This window comes from Anser anser (genome assembly GCF_964211835.1).
Source record: "Anser anser genome assembly, chromosome: 13".
NCBI lineage: Eukaryota > Metazoa > Chordata > Aves > Anseriformes > Anatidae > Anser > Anser anser.
The window spans coordinates 5,552,794-5,570,292 of NC_139734.1; the positions used below are offsets into that span (position 1 = coordinate 5,552,794).

A 17,499-nucleotide genomic window follows, 5' to 3' on the forward strand; every position below is an offset into this window, starting at 1 on the left:
AATATTCATAGGGCTGGATATATAAATAAGGGTCTGTGCATTGTATCTAAAAAATATGCATGCCAATGGCTAGAGTGTGGCACAGTTGCAGACGGAGGGGGGGGTCTCTCTCCCTCTCCCTCCCTCCCTCACCCACCTGTGTGTACATAAATATACGCTTAAAAACTGTATGGACGTGCGGGGAACGTTTCGTTCTCAGCCTCCCTGTTCCCGCACAGCCCCCCTGACACCGACAGCCCCGCGGGGGCCGCCCGCCCGTACCTGCCGCCGCCTCCCCGCCTCAAGGGGAGCCGCCCGCGACGCCTCCGCGAGCCCTCCGGCGCCGCAAGATGGCGGCCGCAGCGCCGCCTGCGGGGCCGTCGCGTAATGGCGGCGGCCCAGTCGCGAGGCGCGGGCGCCCCCCTGCGGCCGGTGGCGGGGCGGGCTCCAGCGGCCAGCCCGAGGCCGACCCACGGCCCCCCGCTGCCGGGGCTGCTCCGGGGGCTCCTCGACCCGCCGGGCCCCGCCGTGGAGCGGGAGAGGCCTCCAGGACTGACCTGGAGCGGCCGCAGGGCCCGTCGCTTCCCTCGGGCGTCGCAGGAGAGCAGGCGGCCCTTACCGCTCGATCCCGCAGCCAGGGGTCGGTCCGGCGAGGACCCGAGGCAAACGGCGAAGGGCCGTGTCGGGGGCGACTCTTCCAGCCCCAGCACGGCTGCTGCGGGGCCCCACGGCGGTCACCTCGGTCCCCTCCGAGGCGGTCGGCCCGGCCCAACGAGCCGCAGCTGTGAGGCGAAGGGCGAGGGGGAAGCGGCAGAGGGGCCAGAGGGGTGTGCCTGGGGCAGGCAGGGGAGAGGTGCGCATTTCTCTTCCCTGGCAAGCTTTATAAACGGCGTGGGGGGGGGGGGGGGGGTGTTCTTTTCTCTGAAAGTAAATGTTTCATTTCAGAAATTGACACATTTTTGTTTTTTTAACCTTTTATTTAAATCTCTTCATATTGAAAAATAAAGGTTGAAATGAAACATTTTCAGACTATTTCTCTCTGTTTTAACTGAAGGGGAGGCAGGGGGGCAAAACCCTCTGCTGAAGGTGGCCCAAGTGTATAAAATGCAGCCACCACAAAAGCAAACAATTTTCCCACTGAAAAATACTACCCAGCTCTGGTAACGTTTGATCTTATATTCCCGTATCTGTCTGAAAAAGCAATTCTCTTATCTCAAACATACCTCGCTTACCTACCATTTACAGGAGAAGGAGCCCCTAGAGCTGGAGAAGGAGCCCCTAGAGCAGCGGGTGCTGGCCCCTGCCCAGCAGCAGCTCCCCTTTCAACCTGCTCCTGGCCTGGCCTCTCTCGGGATTGCTGCCATCTCCCACATGCTGGGGGAAAGGGAGCAGTAGATGCCTCTGGAAATCAACAATGCCAGTGCCCAAACTGGATCAGCTCCTGCTGATGGGCAAATCCTGCCTGCTCCAACTACTTCCAAACATTAATAAATGTAGAAGTACAGAAAATCTTGGTCTCAGCATTGCTCAGGCGATCCACAGCTGCAAGTCTGGGACTGGGCTACCTTCAGGCAAAGCCAAGTTAACAGAGCTCTTTTTCCAGCCTGAGCAGCAGTGGTGGTGTAAGGTCCTCTGCCCCTGTGCTACAGGGATGTCTTGAGCTGACATAATTATCAAGGTCTAAAAATATCCACCTCTACTCAGTGCACCCTGACTTCCTGCCTTGTCAGTCAGCCATACACAACAAAGAATTGCTGGTCAGGCTCTGTCTCACTGATGCTGGGGACAGCTCTCACACAGATGCTGGGACAGGGTGGTGGTGCTGGGAGCCAGAGACCAGAGCTATGGGGCTTGCAGCAAACAGCCAAGCGATCCCCCTCGAGCTAGGAGGTGAGATGGCTTTGTGCCCTTGATGAGCTCAGGCAAGCAGTCTCTCTCAGAGACTCCCTACTGCAGCAGGGAGGCATAAGCCTTTGGCTGACTGTGGGCTGGCTGAGTCGTTTCACAGAGGGGTAAGCAGCCTGGCCATGCTGGGTACTGGCTTTGACAGGAACCTTCTTCAGGCTGAACACTGACCCAAATCAATCAGCTTGTCAAGCCTCCTTACTGCACCCATCTCATAAGGAACTCTCCCTAGAAAAACGTCTGTCTGAAAGGGGATTATACAGCATGATCAATTCTGCTCTGCCTTAGCGTGCTCTCCTGCTCACCCTGCTGCCCTACGATTCACTGCACGGGGCTTGAACCCTTCTGAACACCACAGCAAGGTGAGGCCCGCAACAGCTCTGCTGTCCTGGTGCAAGGTGTATCTGATGGGCTGCAGTCACCCCTCACACCACGCCGCCCAGAGGAAGAGTTACCACGGAATAAAATAGTGTGTGAGGAAACGTGAGGTAAACAGGTCGTAATGCGGCGGTAGGACAGCCAGACTGAGTTGCAGCTCCCTGTGTGTCTTGCTCGAGGCCTGGTCTGTGTGAGAAACTTCATGCTTTTTTTTAAAGAAATGCACTTTACAATCGTATCTGAGAGTAAGCAACTCTAAAGCCAGGAGTTTACAGAGAATTACACTTGCCTGCGGGGCTGCCAACCACGTGTAGTTCCCAGCTGACAAATGCTCTGAGTGCAAAATGGCTTGAGCCCAAGCTATTTAAAAAGAGAGCTGGAATTAGGTACTTGGTACATGCAACTAAGCTGATGGTGGTATTATATCATTCATAGCCTTACATTCCAGCCCAAACATGTCAGACAAATCATTTTCCTCCCACAGCAATGATCCTTTTGGAGCCCTGAGGAGACTTCAAAACCTTTTGTGAAAACATTAACTCTACTGGGCGGCATTTTATAATTTATAAAAATGGCACAAAATGACTGAAATGGTTATGAGGTACAGAGAAATCCAAGTTCCCTGGCTGTACAAAAGGCAGAATAGTCAGCTTCACTTTCAAGACCAAAATTTGCAACCATATAAAATCCATTTCTGAGAGGTCTGACACAGTGAGCCTCTTTATACTGCCACAATCACTGCACAGCCTGACAGCACAGAAACAGCTGCCCTGAAGAAACCCTACTGCCAGGCTATATGCAAAAGTTAAAAGGAAGTTTGTACCTGAACCGTGCTTTGAAGAAAATGTGAACAATACCTGTCCTCCATCATATGCAAGTTAAGCTTTATCAAAGATGCCAGCTCTATCAGCAATAAACCTATGCAAAATTTCAAGAGAGAAAAACTAATACCTGCCACAGCATTGCATCTTTGTTTGACACACCCATCCTTGTCATGAGCTAATTTTGCCCTCTTTGTATCTGGTGCTACTCGTCACATCTAATGAGGCAAAAGGAGTGTTATTCCATTTTAGCATTGTGTGGATTAAACACAGCTTCCTTAGCAAGGGGGCTCCCATTACTGAATTCGTCCTCTGGGCAAAGCCACAGCTGAATTGTGAAATGCCCTTCTCTTGATTAAATATATCAATTCATGAGTTGCCAGCTTGGGATAGAGAATAGAGGAATATTAAGAGAGCCTCTATGCAGGCAAACATGTCACTGCGAGACATGCCCCTCTATTTTAACGTTGCCGTGGCATGCCTGGTCTTAAGACCTAATGCCAGAACTTCTTGAGTAACAACATTTTAGCCAAGAAACAGAAATATCTGATCTGTAACAATAACAGTGAAATTTATCAAAAAAAAATCTCTCTCTATAAAGGGGAAAAATTTCCAATCAAAGCTCAAAAAAAATCCCCCTCCCAGGAGGAGTCTGGCAGTGAACAAGGACTGAGCCATGCGAGTCAACCTTGTGTTCAAAGCACACCAACCTGCTGGCACATGGCCACGGAGATGCAGCCATCCTGCCTCCAGTCCCTCTGCTGAGAGCAGAGAGTGACGTGCTGGGAACCTGTGGGAACTGTCATGTGTGCTTCCAGCTTACATGTCACGAGCTCCTGAAGGATGCTGCTGGGAAAGATGGTCGTGAGCTCATGTCTTAAAGAGCTCATCTGCTGACAGTTAGTTTGGCCCCTCTTTTATTGTGTTTGCTGTATCATGAACATATATATCTATATGCATAAATATATTTTTCTCCCTTTAAAAGCCTCTCTCCCCATTACCTGTGATAATGGAGAGTTTTAGAGGGCTATTTCTTTTCAAAGCGACTGTGATTATGTGCGACCTTTGCTTCCAAGTCATTCACACAGAAAGCACAGACAAGCCCCCCTCCCTGCTGTGAGGTGACAGCTCTGTCTGGTTCTGCAGGGCTTTGGTATTCATAGCTCTACGAGGTCATCGCTGGAAAAAACCTTGACGGTGATGTGACCTGGCACCTCGTCGGCTTCTTGGCTGCCTCTCCCTCGGAGCTGCAGAGTCTGCTCTTCTCTGGGGTCACTGGGTGAAGCTGCCAGCAGCGCCTGTCCAAGGAACTGGTCACACAAGATGTTGCTGTTCCAGACCTAGAGACAAGGGGACAGAAATAACCCCAGCTGAAGCACTGCTTCTCTTTCACACTTTACTCAAAAGGGTTGTGCTGGAGGAAGGTCACTCTCATTAACCCCTTGGAAGAGAGTGAGGAGGGGGGTGTAAATCTAAATTTAGCTAATTGTCTAGTAAGCATGTGGGAAATTCTGGATTTGCATGCTCATTTACATATGCTATGCAAATAAGGAGCTAAATGCAGCTTATTGCTTTCTAGGTCACAGCCTGCCTAGAAGAGGAATAAAAATTACTGGTTTGAACTCATCAGCAGCAAAAAACCTATACAGTCTGCCTGTCTGTGCCACTCTGCCTGCTTGTGCTCACCTCTGCAGTGTCTACCGTGCTTTTCCTCTGTGTTAGAGCTAGGTCCACTCTGCCCGAGTGCTCCTTAAGTGTCATCAGTCGCTGTTCTATGGAAAAGACCGGGGCTAGAGAATCAGTTGAGCAGCTAAACAGCATCAGGACAGTAAGGGGGGCAGTGGTTCTCACACTTTTATCCTGGTTAACCATCACGTGAAGGAAGAATCTACACACATCACGCCATTCAGACCAGTGACAGTGTTGTGCTGCCCTGCCTGTCTCTGGTAGCCCACCCCATGTGGTTTATCTCACCTGGACAATGATGGGACTGTCAATGTTCTTCCTGTAGAAAATCACTTGTGTGTTGAAGACGGCACTGGTAGTATCGTGCTGTACAGGGGAGCGCACTTTTTGGTTCTCACACTTGATAAGCACATAGGGATCTGCTCCTAGAACACAGCAGCATGGCCATTAGGACACAGAATGGCAGCTGAGAACCCCAGAAACCCAGCAGGAGCAACGTCCTCCTCTGGCTGGCATCACTGCTAGTAAGCATGGGAACAGGACAGCAGAGCACATCACATCCACACGGCTGGCTTCCTAACTGGCAGAGGTGAAATACCTCATTTATGTCGGTAACAACTGGATGCTCAGAGCTGGAAGCTGAGCACCGTTTGCCAAGAAACCAGCTCACTCCTTGGTTGGGATTGCGATCTTCCCACATCCCCTTGCTGCACATCCTCCTGGCTCATCTAACAAAGTCTTCCAAGTGAAACTCCCTGACACTGCTCAAGACATAAAAGCCAAAATGCATCTGCACGTATGTAATCTGATTTCTAGTTCGGGCTCCTGGGTCAAAACAGAAGGTCAAAACTTTTTGTCATCCACAATTCCTAAGGAGGACAAGGACAGGAACTGCACAGAGCTGCTTTTAGATCACTGAATACACATCTCAGTGCCTAGCTTGAAAATGCTGTCTACTGCACTCTGATATGAGCATTAATGTTAGGAGGTAATTTTCATGAAGCAGTTGCTCTTCCAAAAAAATAAAATATTGTCAAAACCCATAGGAGTGCACTGGTTGCAACAGTATTTTCTGTAGGAAACTGTCAAAGCAAGTCCTCCACAGTTTCTCATTTAATTCCCATGAACCTGATAAAATTTCTTTGGTTCTGTCATTTGGGTCTATGTTATTTTAAAGTTTAAATTACCATAATATATTTGTATCTATCATAGGTCCCAGTTAATATTTTAAATTACACTTTAATCATATGTAACCCACTGAGAAAAGTCAACATTCTAGAAACGCTTTGTTGTTTTTACATTGAACATTTCCAGTTTGTTATAAATGATGTTTTCTTTCCATTCCAATGGGGAGCAAGAACTGATCTGGAAAAAAACCTGCCTTTACCCTGGAATGGAACAGACCACTCCACTTTCTAATTAACTTTAATTAAACACAGGCACTACATATTTTTTTTTTTGTATTTCAACACAAGTATTTCTATCTATTCCTAGTGTTAACAACAGCATGTCTATTTTTCCCACCCCTTTCTACTTTTGTGATACGGATTTTAAATAAAGTAACTGAGTGTGCGTAAGTGCAAGTCAGGCTCATGATCGTTTCTTACACACGTTTTATTCCCCATCTACTTGAAAATGCCACCACTGGAATGATAGCCATACGGCAGCATGATTTTAAGGCAGCTTTCATTTTTAAACAATTCATTCCCTGTATGATTTTCCTCAAATGCATCACTCGTTTACAGGAACAGATACTAACATCTCACACAAGCAAACCACATAACAGCTACATCCAAAACAGAAGGAGCTCCTTCCGCTGATGAGAAAGAAGAAGATTTTTCCATATGTTGCGCTGTGATTACACCTGGCCAGACACGTGGAGGCCTGTTACCCTGACAACATATCACACTTCCTACAGCAGGTAGCGATGCATTGGCTTTTCTGATAGGCAATTACTTTCTGTGTCACTGAACGTGTGGATTTAGCTCTGGGGCACGAGGCAGCACCACGCTGTGTAATCAGTGATGGAAGAGCTCCACCCTTTGCAAAGAGATTTGGAAAATAGATCTGAATAAAATGGGGTCCTGCATGAGACAGCCACAGGCTAAGAGCAAAGCAACATCTGATTAACAGTAATCAAGAGACACAGAGGATAAGAAGTGGTGGGGAAAGTGGTGGGCTTTAAGATTTAACAGGTGAATTTGCTGGACTGAGAAACTATTAATGAAGGGACTTATAAAGGAAATGGAAAGATAATGTTTAAAAGAAACGTTTAAATTCTCAGAACAAGCTCAAAAAAAAGAGGGAGGTAGAAGAGGGACACGAATGGTACCTGCACAGCACGGCCTCACGATCGCATTGCTGAATGGCCAGTTGTATTAGGAGGACTGGCTTCAAGCCCAGAAGAAGTGAGAAATGGGAGAGCTGCACATGTGGGATGGAACAAGAGGTGTTCTCAGCCACAGTTGGTTCAGTTCTTTGCAGCTCCATGCCTGGTTTATTTACAGGATGGTGACAGCGCAGAAAGGGCTACTAATGTGGAAAAGCAATATCCTAGCATTCACCATAAGCTGAGCAGGGAAACAACTGGAGCTGCTACTCTGGCAAATGTTCTGGCAGAGAAAGGAGGACTCGGTTCAGTTTTCAGTTACACGTGATTCAAGCTACACCGTGAGCACACAAGGTGCATGAACAGCACCTGCATAAACAGCTGTTCCATCTTTCTCCTACGGCCACGATGCTGTATTGGGAAGTTGTAGGGAAGAACAGCACAAGAAAAAGCTGAAATCTGTGAAGACCAGAAACACATGAGCAGTAATGACAGCTGTCCTAACATTTCTAAGACTTAAAGAAATCTATGCACAGTTATCTAAGGCTAACATATTTTTTGGCAGGGAGGGAAGGGGAAGATTTGGACTAAAGATCTAACATCCACATCATTCAGCACTGTACAAAACACAAGAGGCTTTCTTGAGAAAAAGTTCTCATAGACGTTCCTGCTCTTCTCCAGACAGACTGCTCCTACGGGTATACCAAGCACGACGACAAACCCAGTCACTAGAAAAAGACGTGGGCCAAACACAGCAGACAGTGCTAAGACATGAGGGCTGCCTTGAAAATTGCAACAGGTTGTTCTGCCTTCTGCAGCTGAGTCCTTTTTCAGGTGATGCCTTTTAGCTTCTCCTGCAGTACTGATAATAAATAAGAATATTTCCTCCAGTATCAGCAAATTCCCTCCCTCCCTCCTCCATTTTCTCTCCCTTTCCTTTCTTGTGTTTTTGCTGAATATTTACCAGCTGCTTTTTGCCCTCTCCTTCCTTCTATTTCTCAGACTGTTCCCAGGGCAACTGCCACTAAAGGCACCAGATACTCCCTTTATCAGGAATGTTATGTACCAGGGATCACAACACCTAGTTTAGAAAAGAAATAGCGAAATGCAATCACACGTGTGAATTCAGCATGGAATTCCAGTGGAAAGACTTAATGCAAAAGACCATTTGTTCTGGAAGATAAACTGTTAGGAAAAGAGTGTGACAGACAGTAGCAAGAGCAATTTTTAAAACAGACTTGGGAATGTGAGAGAGAAGAAGTGCACAGCACTTCCCCATCTTCTTGCAAACCTGCCACCATACTTGGCTCGCAGATAGCTGGATCAACTTCAGCACAAGCTAACTCAGAGAGAGGTACTTCAAGAGAAGCAGTCAATATGCACTGATTCTAGACAGCTAGATTCATCTGTTACTCTTGTCAACAGCAAGCCATCCATTACTTTTTCCAGACGGCACAATGGATCACAGACAGCAGCAAGGAAGAGCTTTCAAATAAACATTTAAAATAGAGATTAAACAGCCTTCCTCTGGCAGGGAGCAGGGTTCTGATGACAACCAGTTCATGAGCCAGGCTGGGTGTGTACTTGCTATGCAATCTTCATTCTCCTCCTGGAGTTGCTCAGAAAGTTGTGTGCAACTCTCAGACAGCGACGGGCTTATGTGATGAACAGTTCATTTAAGTCTAAGATCCCTCTATCCAAGATACACCAACAAAAGGTGTTCGGGTTCCTCTTACTTTACACAGCCACATACACCGGTGTCAGAGTATAGAGATATCCTGGTGTTTTCAGGACAGTTTGTCACAGAAATGTAATGAGATGTCTCAGCTCTCACAGGCTCTACAAAGAAACATAACTTCCTTCATTATCATCAAGTTCTGTCTTCTCTTTGTGCTAAGGGACGATAGCGATGCTTCACACAAATCAAGCAGGGAGCTGGACAAGGGGGAATACAGCTGACTGATGACAGACTGAGCAGAAGAAAAGCAGCAGCTTGAGAGCTGAGATGCTGCAGATCAGTAGATCGAGAAATCAAGAAACCCTTGTGAAAAGCACAGAGGGGATAATCTGACACAGCAGCTCACATGGAAACAAGTTGCTATCAACCTTTGCAGCCAGAAAATGAGTAACCTGTGTGTGAGGCCCTCTTCGCAGCAAAGACTACCACTTAATGTACCCATTTTCTACTTGAATAAACATTGACTGTGCCTAACCTGAAGGGAAACCTCTCCTTGTCGCTCCCAATGGGAGTTGCCATGTGGCCTTTTCCCTCATCTCACAGTACCGATTAGACAGGAGGCTGCTGCTGATTTTTAAGTCAGGTTCACATCAGGAAATGCTCCTGGTGGCAGGTAAAGCTGCAATTTGGTAACTACCCACGTGACTGAGGTCTAAACTCACTTGTGAGATAGCTGATTTGAGATCCCAATGCAAATAAGTCTTTTTTGAATACCTGGCTGCTATTTCTCCTTGAGATAAGCATGGGAAAGCGTCCAGACATGGATTCAGAAAAATCAGAGAGAGAGAAGCCAAGGAGATGAGAGATGACAATGAGTTGAATTCTTTTGTGGCAGTATTAGGAAACAATCTCAGAATATGCAATATTTAACGTCACACATTAACACATCACTTCCTAGTGTGTATTTACAACCCAGCCATAAAGTGTGCTTCGGTGAATTTCTATATACAATCTTTTTAATCTAAAATACAAACAAACAAACAACAACAACAAAAAACACCAAAGATGAGAAATGTGCCATATCCAGCTTTTCACATTACCAAAAAATGGTCACTAGTATCAATCAGGAACTTTGCCAAGCTTCCCAGCAAGGCGCCCTTAGAAGGCAGAGTGCCAGCTATGGGTGTTGGCCTTGTCACTGCACAGCTTGCTTTTATTGTGTAGCACAAATGTGCACATTTGGCTTCACGATTTTCTTATTTATGCACTCTACCAACTCCATTTGTCTAAAGCTGCCGTAAGAAGTGCCATTCTGTAAAACAATCTATGAATGTACCCTGTGAGACGGAGATACTTATAGAAAAAACAATGCTGATAAGAAACATTCAGAAGAACTCAAGACAACAGGGAAGCTGCTGGAGTGAATCATCTCAGCTTTCCTTCAGTGCCTTATGAACACATGAGATTTGGTACCACAGACTGAAAAGAAATAAAAAAGCTGTTACTAAAAGCTTTCCATTGACACAAAAGCAAAATATTTTAACTTTGTTGGTGAAGATTTACTCAAAGACAAACAATAAGATACATTTAGGTTTTGTGTTCGAATTTTGCTTATATTTAAAGAGAACATCCGTGAGTCCATTTCCTATGTACAGTTCTTCCCACAACAGGATACCTGTTCAGTTTTGTCAGGGTAATTATAAGTCCAACACTGGGTGCTGAAGATGCTTCTGCTCAACCTGAACATGTGTGGTAGCACTGGGTCCTAAAGGTATTTGGGTGTGTGCTGTACTTTAGAGTATCTCTTACACATTGTTTTTAAGTTTCATTTGTATATTCCTGAGCTCTGTGTCACAATGCACCCGATCCAACAATGTTCTCCGGGACGAAGCTTGCTCTTTGGCAGCTGTAGGCAATTGTTTTGAATGATCTTGTCAAGATTGTAATTGTGCTAAGGATTGTGAAATGCTAAGGGAGGAGAATTGGCTTTTATTGCTTGATTGCAGGGAATGTTAGAGAAAAATGTTCAAGGAATTTTAAACAGAGAAAAAAAATCCTTAAAAATGAAAATGTCCTTCTCAGGGCAAGAACAAGAACACACTGCCTCTTTTCAAAGCAGTGCTCTGCTATTTCCTTCACGGATAGCCCCTTCAGTCTCATCCACCCATCCTGACTTTCTGAGAATATGGAATTACAGGGCTTATTTACTTGAGGTGTTTGTATCTCATGTTTTTCAAGAGAAGTAACAAGAAAAATGAACTGAAGCAATTCCTACATCTCTTCCCTCTAACATTCCTGTCCCCTGAAGAGACAGAGTTAACATAAAGGGTCTTGCACAGTGAAAAGTGGATTCACTCACTGTTTGGTTGGTGCAAAGAACAACTAGGAAAATGAAACTGCAACCAAATCGTAGCCATCTGGTAGGAGAAATTTTACAGCTGCTTCACGAGACTGAAGATGAACTGTACTACAGGTCTAAGTTTAATGACTTCTCTACCACAAGGAGTTAACGAAACTGAGTTCCGCATCTTAAAGTAAAGAGAGATGAATAGTTACCTGGAGCAAACACAGCCAATGTTCCAGCAAACTCTTCAGTTTCCTATTCCAAGTTTACTGTAGTATCTTTGCCCCTTTGCTTTCCCTCCTATCAATCACTTACTGCTGGATGTGTCTGACTTTTTCTATTCCACCGGTCATGGAAAGTGAAGGATGACATACGGAGAGTGGGAGTAGAAAATGAGGAAGCAAATAACAACTGGACAAGTTTCCAAATTAGCTGTCAACATCAAGTGCCATAAAGACATTTTAGTGTTCTTATTTCAGGATATTTCCTTTGACATGTAGAAAGACAGTCCAGCACATGTCATTTAACCTCTCCCTCTCTTAGTTTACCTAACTGGAAAGGGTTATTTGAATACCATAATTTCTTCCCTGAAGTGCTATTATGCCTACGGTAATGAAGAGCAAAGTGCTCTGAAGGCCATGAAATACACCATAAGAGTCTGTGCTATTCAGCTGTCTCCCTGCATGTTTTAAACTTAGAAAACAAATGTCCCTGAAAGGCCAATTTCTTACCAACCCCTACAAAAAGCTTCTCACAAGAGTCTCGCTACTATTATTGCTCTTGACTAGCATAGATGACACATGACTCTTGCTGTTTTACATCATCTTATTAATCTGAGCTCTCCTTTTGAGAAGATTTTACAATGAGTTGCAAAAAATTCCCACAAACCTTCAGTTTGTTTGGATAACTTCTAAGTGCTTACATATTGACTTAGGTCAGCTTTGGAGGACTGAAGAAGCCCTTTCCACTCTTCTAGACTCGCTTTACACTTACCACCTGATCTATCTTGCTTCTGTAAACCTTCTGCAGAGTGAATTTTGATTTGGGTGATTCTCCGTGGATAGCCACAAAGAAGACTCCAACATGTCATTTTAGGTTTATCTGCTGTCAGCTCTCTGAAAAATCAAAGCAAAGCAATTGAAGCAATGAATGTCAAGCAAACTATCAATGGTTGCATAATTTTGGCCTTTTCAGAACCTGAGATTTGTTCACGTTTGTTATACAGAAATAACACTTACAAAAATAAAATCAAAGTAAACCAAATATATAGCATTCCTTGCATAACAGCTACACAAAAGTAGCAGGAAAAAAGAATTCTGAAACATGGGAAAAAAATATCAAAGCAAGACAGATGTTCAGTGGGCCTGATTTCAGCAAGCAGTAGTTCTGCCTTCACAAATAACCCCTAGTTTCAAATGAGATTGGTTGAAGACAAATAGTATCAACTGTACCAGCAACAACCAGTGCTCAGGGTTCTGATCTAGAACTTGAGGCAACTACAGAAACCCAACTAAAAGGTCAAAAGTCCCAGACTCGGTTGTCCTTGGGTCTCTAAGCAAAAATGTCCTGAGCACACACAAATCCCAGTGAGCCATCTGGAGATTCTCGGAGGTGACCCTGACCATCTCAAAGGCCTACTTCTGGAGTTGCGCAGTGATACCTGCTAGTGAGTCAAGGACATTTGAGGGCAACCAGGCAGCCATTTCCGAGGAGGTGCAGCCAATATAGGCGAAGGAAGATCTCACACAGCTGTGAGTGCAAAGTACCTGAGTTTTGACGGCACATCTGTGAAGAGTCTCAGGATAAACTTGGTAGTGATGCCAGGAAGATATGTAGTTGGGATAAGGACGTAGCGGCCTTGCTTAAGGATCCTTTTCAAGAACACGGTGCGTGTGTTGATATATGGAGATGTGGCCACTCTCTCCTGCACGGTCAGCTTGTGTAGTCGATAGCTTCTGTTATCCTCTACCTACAGCCACAGAGCAGTAAAGGGATTGATTGAAGGAGGGATTATCAAGAGACAGCAGGCAGGATTTTCCTTGCATAGAACACAGCCTTTTATGGGCAGAAAAGACAATGTACCATAAAGGCAAATCGTTTAACCACTGAAGCTGTCACATGGACATGGTCCTGATGGGCAACCGAGTGCTCCAACTGCTAGCCCACACAGGCTCCCAAGCAGTGCTTTTCTGCATTTCACCGTATTGGTGTATACATGTATATACCTAAGTGGAGGTGAGAGTTTGGGACAGGCAGAGACATACACCCACTAGCAGAGACATAATGCTACTGCAGAGTTTTGAATATTTGCAGAGATGCACACACACTCCAAAGACTCCATCTGCTAAGCTACACTGCCATCTTAGAGGAGGATGCGATTCTGCCTACTTTCTCTAGCATGTAGTACTCCACATGTGAGACAGAGCATTCCTGCCCTACAAGCAGGCTCTTAATCTAGAGCATCTGAACTGATGCACACAGCCATATTTTCACCCTCTATTAACACCCTCTTCAGGCAACTAATGTTTGCCACAGCACAGTTAAAACATGAACGTATTCTCCTGTGAGCAATGGCCACCCTATATTCTTTTGCGGTATTTTGTCTTCTGATTATTTAGGCCATGGTCTTATGAAGACCCTTACCCATGCTAATGAGTCTGATGGTTTAGAACTTTTCTGAAATTTCAAATTATTGAACAGAAGTAAAAGATAGAGTACTGACATTTTTCCAAAGATGCAATTTCTTTTCCAAGCCTTCCTAGTAATTAGATAGAAGGCTAGACGTGACAAAGGCATAGGTAGATTATTCTACTTTCTGTATTAACACTTATCAATATTATCTGCTTAACAGGTGATTGTCAAACTTATGAGTGTGGTACAGATATCAACAGCTCCGACTGACTTTAAAAATGACTGTTTTCTGACGTAGGGCCATAGTCTCAGTGCAACACCACTAGTTAAAGAGGTTACAAAATAATCCCACTCCACAATGAAAAAGCAGACACATGGCAGTTTCTCTTGCTTTCCTGCTTCTTTTGGTTCTTGTGTTTTCATTTTACACAATTTGCCCTGTGAGTGCAATTAAATTAGTGTTTGGGATCCCTTTGGCTCCCTTTCACATATGCTCATTTCCTACTCACCACTCCAGCTTCTGAAATCACTCTTGATTCTTTTGGCCTTTCTGAGTCAGAAAAGAAAAACTGCAGACTTTTAAAACTCATTCACTTGGCTGTATTTTCTGATGAAATTCAGGCAGGAGCCTCCAGCGAGAGGAGAAATAAAACCCCCGTGTATCGAGAGTTAATATTCTTTTTTATGAAAATACAGTCTGTCTCCTCAAAGCTTGGAATAAGGAAAAGCACTTAAAATTCTTTTGCAATAGGGAACAATGATTTATGTTCCTTTAGTTCAAATACAGTTTGAATTACACTAAATTTAATATAGTTCAGATAGTCTGTCTAATGTCAGCTCTGGTGACAACGCAGTATACATGCAAAGCCCATGTGGAGAGGAGAGCCAGACCCTTCCGTGATAATCATGCCTCTATCTGCCAAATACCTCATTTGCCAGAATGAAGCCAGATTGCTGAGCAAACTCTGAACCAGTACTGCAGATGGCTGCCTACCTTGAATATTTCAAAGCCAATTATGATGTTTTCTCCTTTCCCTTCTTTCTTGTACCTGCGCCGATCCTCCTGTTGTAATGAGACCAACACTTTGTCCTCCGTCTTCTTAACATCAAAGATGTACTAGTACCAGAGAGAAGAGGGTAAGCTGTTAATTCCTTAGGAGACTAAAAATAAAGTCATCACCAAGGAAATATATACGTACAAAGGAAGCCACTGAAAATACATTTGTGGGTGCGAGGAAAGTTCTGCATAACAGATATTTTCAGCAATTTGCAGCTGAAAATTAATACTATAATAATAATAATAAATAAATAAAAAACAACAAAGAAAAAAACAGGTAAATCGCCTAACAGGACAGCATGAGACAATATTACAAAATAACTGTTGAGGCAGCAGAAGAGAACAGCTGCTGTGAAAGCAAAAGACTATCTTTTATTTAGATATACATAAATCAGAAGTTAGATAAAAAATTAAATCGACAGACTCCAGATAGGGTCTTTGATCATTCTGGATTCTTCTTTCAACTTGAATATCTAACCAGGGCCAGTGACTTTCAAATATCGTCTTTATGAGTGACCTGCAAACGAAGGAGTCTTCCAAATACTAGTAATTTTTTTCCCTGAATCTACTCTATCTAAGAATTAAACATGCAAATTCACTCACTCTTAGAGACTCATTTGGATTTTACTTCTTTCTTGCATACAGGGGGGCAAATCGAAGTTGTTAGAAGCAGTGGAAGGGAAGAGGGTGGTATTTATGCCAAGTATAGGCAGATGCTCTTCAATCTAACTAAATTTCCATTCTCAAATGCTTTTGAATGTGAAGCAAATAAATAAAAGCATAAAACTGCAGTGGTGCACACCTGGGTACTACGTACACTGCACACCCTGATTTTTTAAGCTGAAATTCTCTGACTAGCATGGAGAGAAACCTCATCAGTGGTTCAACTCCCTGCTCCTCCAAGAGCTGCTGAAATCCTCTTTGAGCTCTGCTCTGAGATAGGTACTGAGATTGCCTTGGTTACTGTTGTGGAATGATCCCCTGTAATGACTTCACATCCCTCTGTGGTTAGAGCTCTGCAGAATAAGGCACCATCCTTCCCATTTCTCACCACTAACCCTCATCATCTCAGGCAGTTTCACACACACACAGAGGAAGCATTGTCCTCTGCTAGCATTGGCTGAAGCACAGCCATTTTGGAAAGAAAATCAATACCTTCCCAAGCCTCTGAGCTTCATTAATTGTTCCTAGGATGTACAGTCCAGATCAGCCTCTTATGCGCCTACTGCCTGCTATTGTGAGCTGGCTGTTACATGGTGCAAACTCAATGCTTGTACACTTATTTGTGAGCTCTATTAACACTGAGGCAGAGAAAGCACAGGACCCTGTAAGAGGAAGTCCTAGGGGCTGTAAAGAGCCTCTGCAGCACGAATCTAAAAATTCAGATAAAAACATGCAGCAACATACAGTACATTTTTATTCTTGTCCCTTGTTGAACTGTATGCAGTGTTATCTTGTCAGACAGCCCAGGATGTCCCAGAGCAAATGGAGGTGTGGAAATGGAGATGTGATAGTGCAAGAGAGCTCTCTTGGTCAGATGAGAGGTGTGCAACTGTGATTATCTTTCATTTGATGACATTTCAGCTGTCCTAAGAGGTAGCAACCTGAAAATCAACAGGTGGCTGTAGGAATACATTTATACTTGGCTTAAATTCCCTTATTTTAATAGGAATGGAAGTGTCACAGTTTCTCTCGGTACAGATGAACTTCAAGGAGGCTTCAATGTCAGTCAGGGAGAGGGAGAACAGATAGATGTGAGACCATCAAAAAGTGCTCCCAACGGAAGCCTTTGGGTACACCTGAACTCCCTTGGGGAGCCTTTACGCAACCCCACACACAACAGTACTCTGAGCCTTCTCTCTTTCCAAACAACCCTAAACATAACCCTAACTGTAACACTAAGCCTAACCTTAGGGTGCCTTACATGTGCCATAGTTATTTATAATGGCCCCAAGGTAACACAAGTGTGTTCCAGCACTGCTATTAAGAGCCTTTTAATCAACCAGCCTGAAGACAACTGGAATAAAAATTTCCATTGCATCAGGCACCGTACTCAGCCATAACATGTATATTTTGTTCTCTGTGGCAGCTAAACACTTACAAATGAGACCCAGACAAGCACCTGAAATACATCCAGAATCATACATGGGAATATCTGAACAAAATCACCTTCTGGAAAGGAGACACTGACATAAGACAGAGGAGTAAATAACTGCTTCTCCATCTACACAAAAATGACAGGATGAGTTTGGAGTCTGAGATTGCTCCCAGTCCAAACAGCAAAGGCTGCAGTTCTCCAATATCCTGCTATGAAAATTCAGGGGTGCTGACAGAAACTTCCCATAAGTGCAGAGAAGCAGACAAAGGAACATCTTTAATGAATCTAAGATATGTAGTGAGTTACGAGAGAACAGAAAGGTCAATTTTCAAAATAATAACTAAAGCAGTAGGCGCCAGATCTCACTGACAGTAGCCAGGGTTTTATGTCTGAATTTCCACGCACTGAGTTGAAAATATACCCCCACTGAGAGGAGAAGGAAAGTGAGAAATTACATTAGAATGGATGAAGAGAGAACCTGAATAGCTTAAAAGTTACGGGTAGGATGAGACAAAGAAAGGGTTTTTTTTTTTTTTGTAATATTGGTGAGAGGGTGAGCTTGGGGAAGAAACTTGGTATTTTGAGAAACTTAG

The 17,499-nt window shown here is 44.3% G+C and overlaps 1 protein-coding gene across 4 annotated transcripts in view; it reads right to left on the bottom strand.

Annotated features, from left to right (window-relative positions):
• Positions 1-935: 935 nt before the first annotated feature.
• The window catches only part of CAPN6 (calpain 6), a 63,328-nt gene continuing 46,764 nt past the window's right edge, over positions 936-17,499 (bottom strand). For all 4 annotated transcript variants that reach the window (XM_083797389.1, XM_083797390.1, XM_083797391.1 and 1 more), the window contains 5 exons: positions 14,746-14,868; positions 12,887-13,089; positions 12,114-12,235; positions 5,058-5,194; positions 936-4,423 (listed from right to left, as the gene is read on the bottom strand). In XM_083797389.1, coding sequence (XP_083653515.1) covers positions 4,241-4,423; positions 5,058-5,194; positions 12,114-12,235; positions 12,887-13,089; positions 14,746-14,868 — 768 coding nt within the window. In that variant the 3' untranslated portion in view covers positions 936-4,240. The remainder of the gene's footprint in view (positions 4,424-5,057; positions 5,195-12,113; positions 12,236-12,886; positions 13,090-14,745; positions 14,869-17,499) is intronic.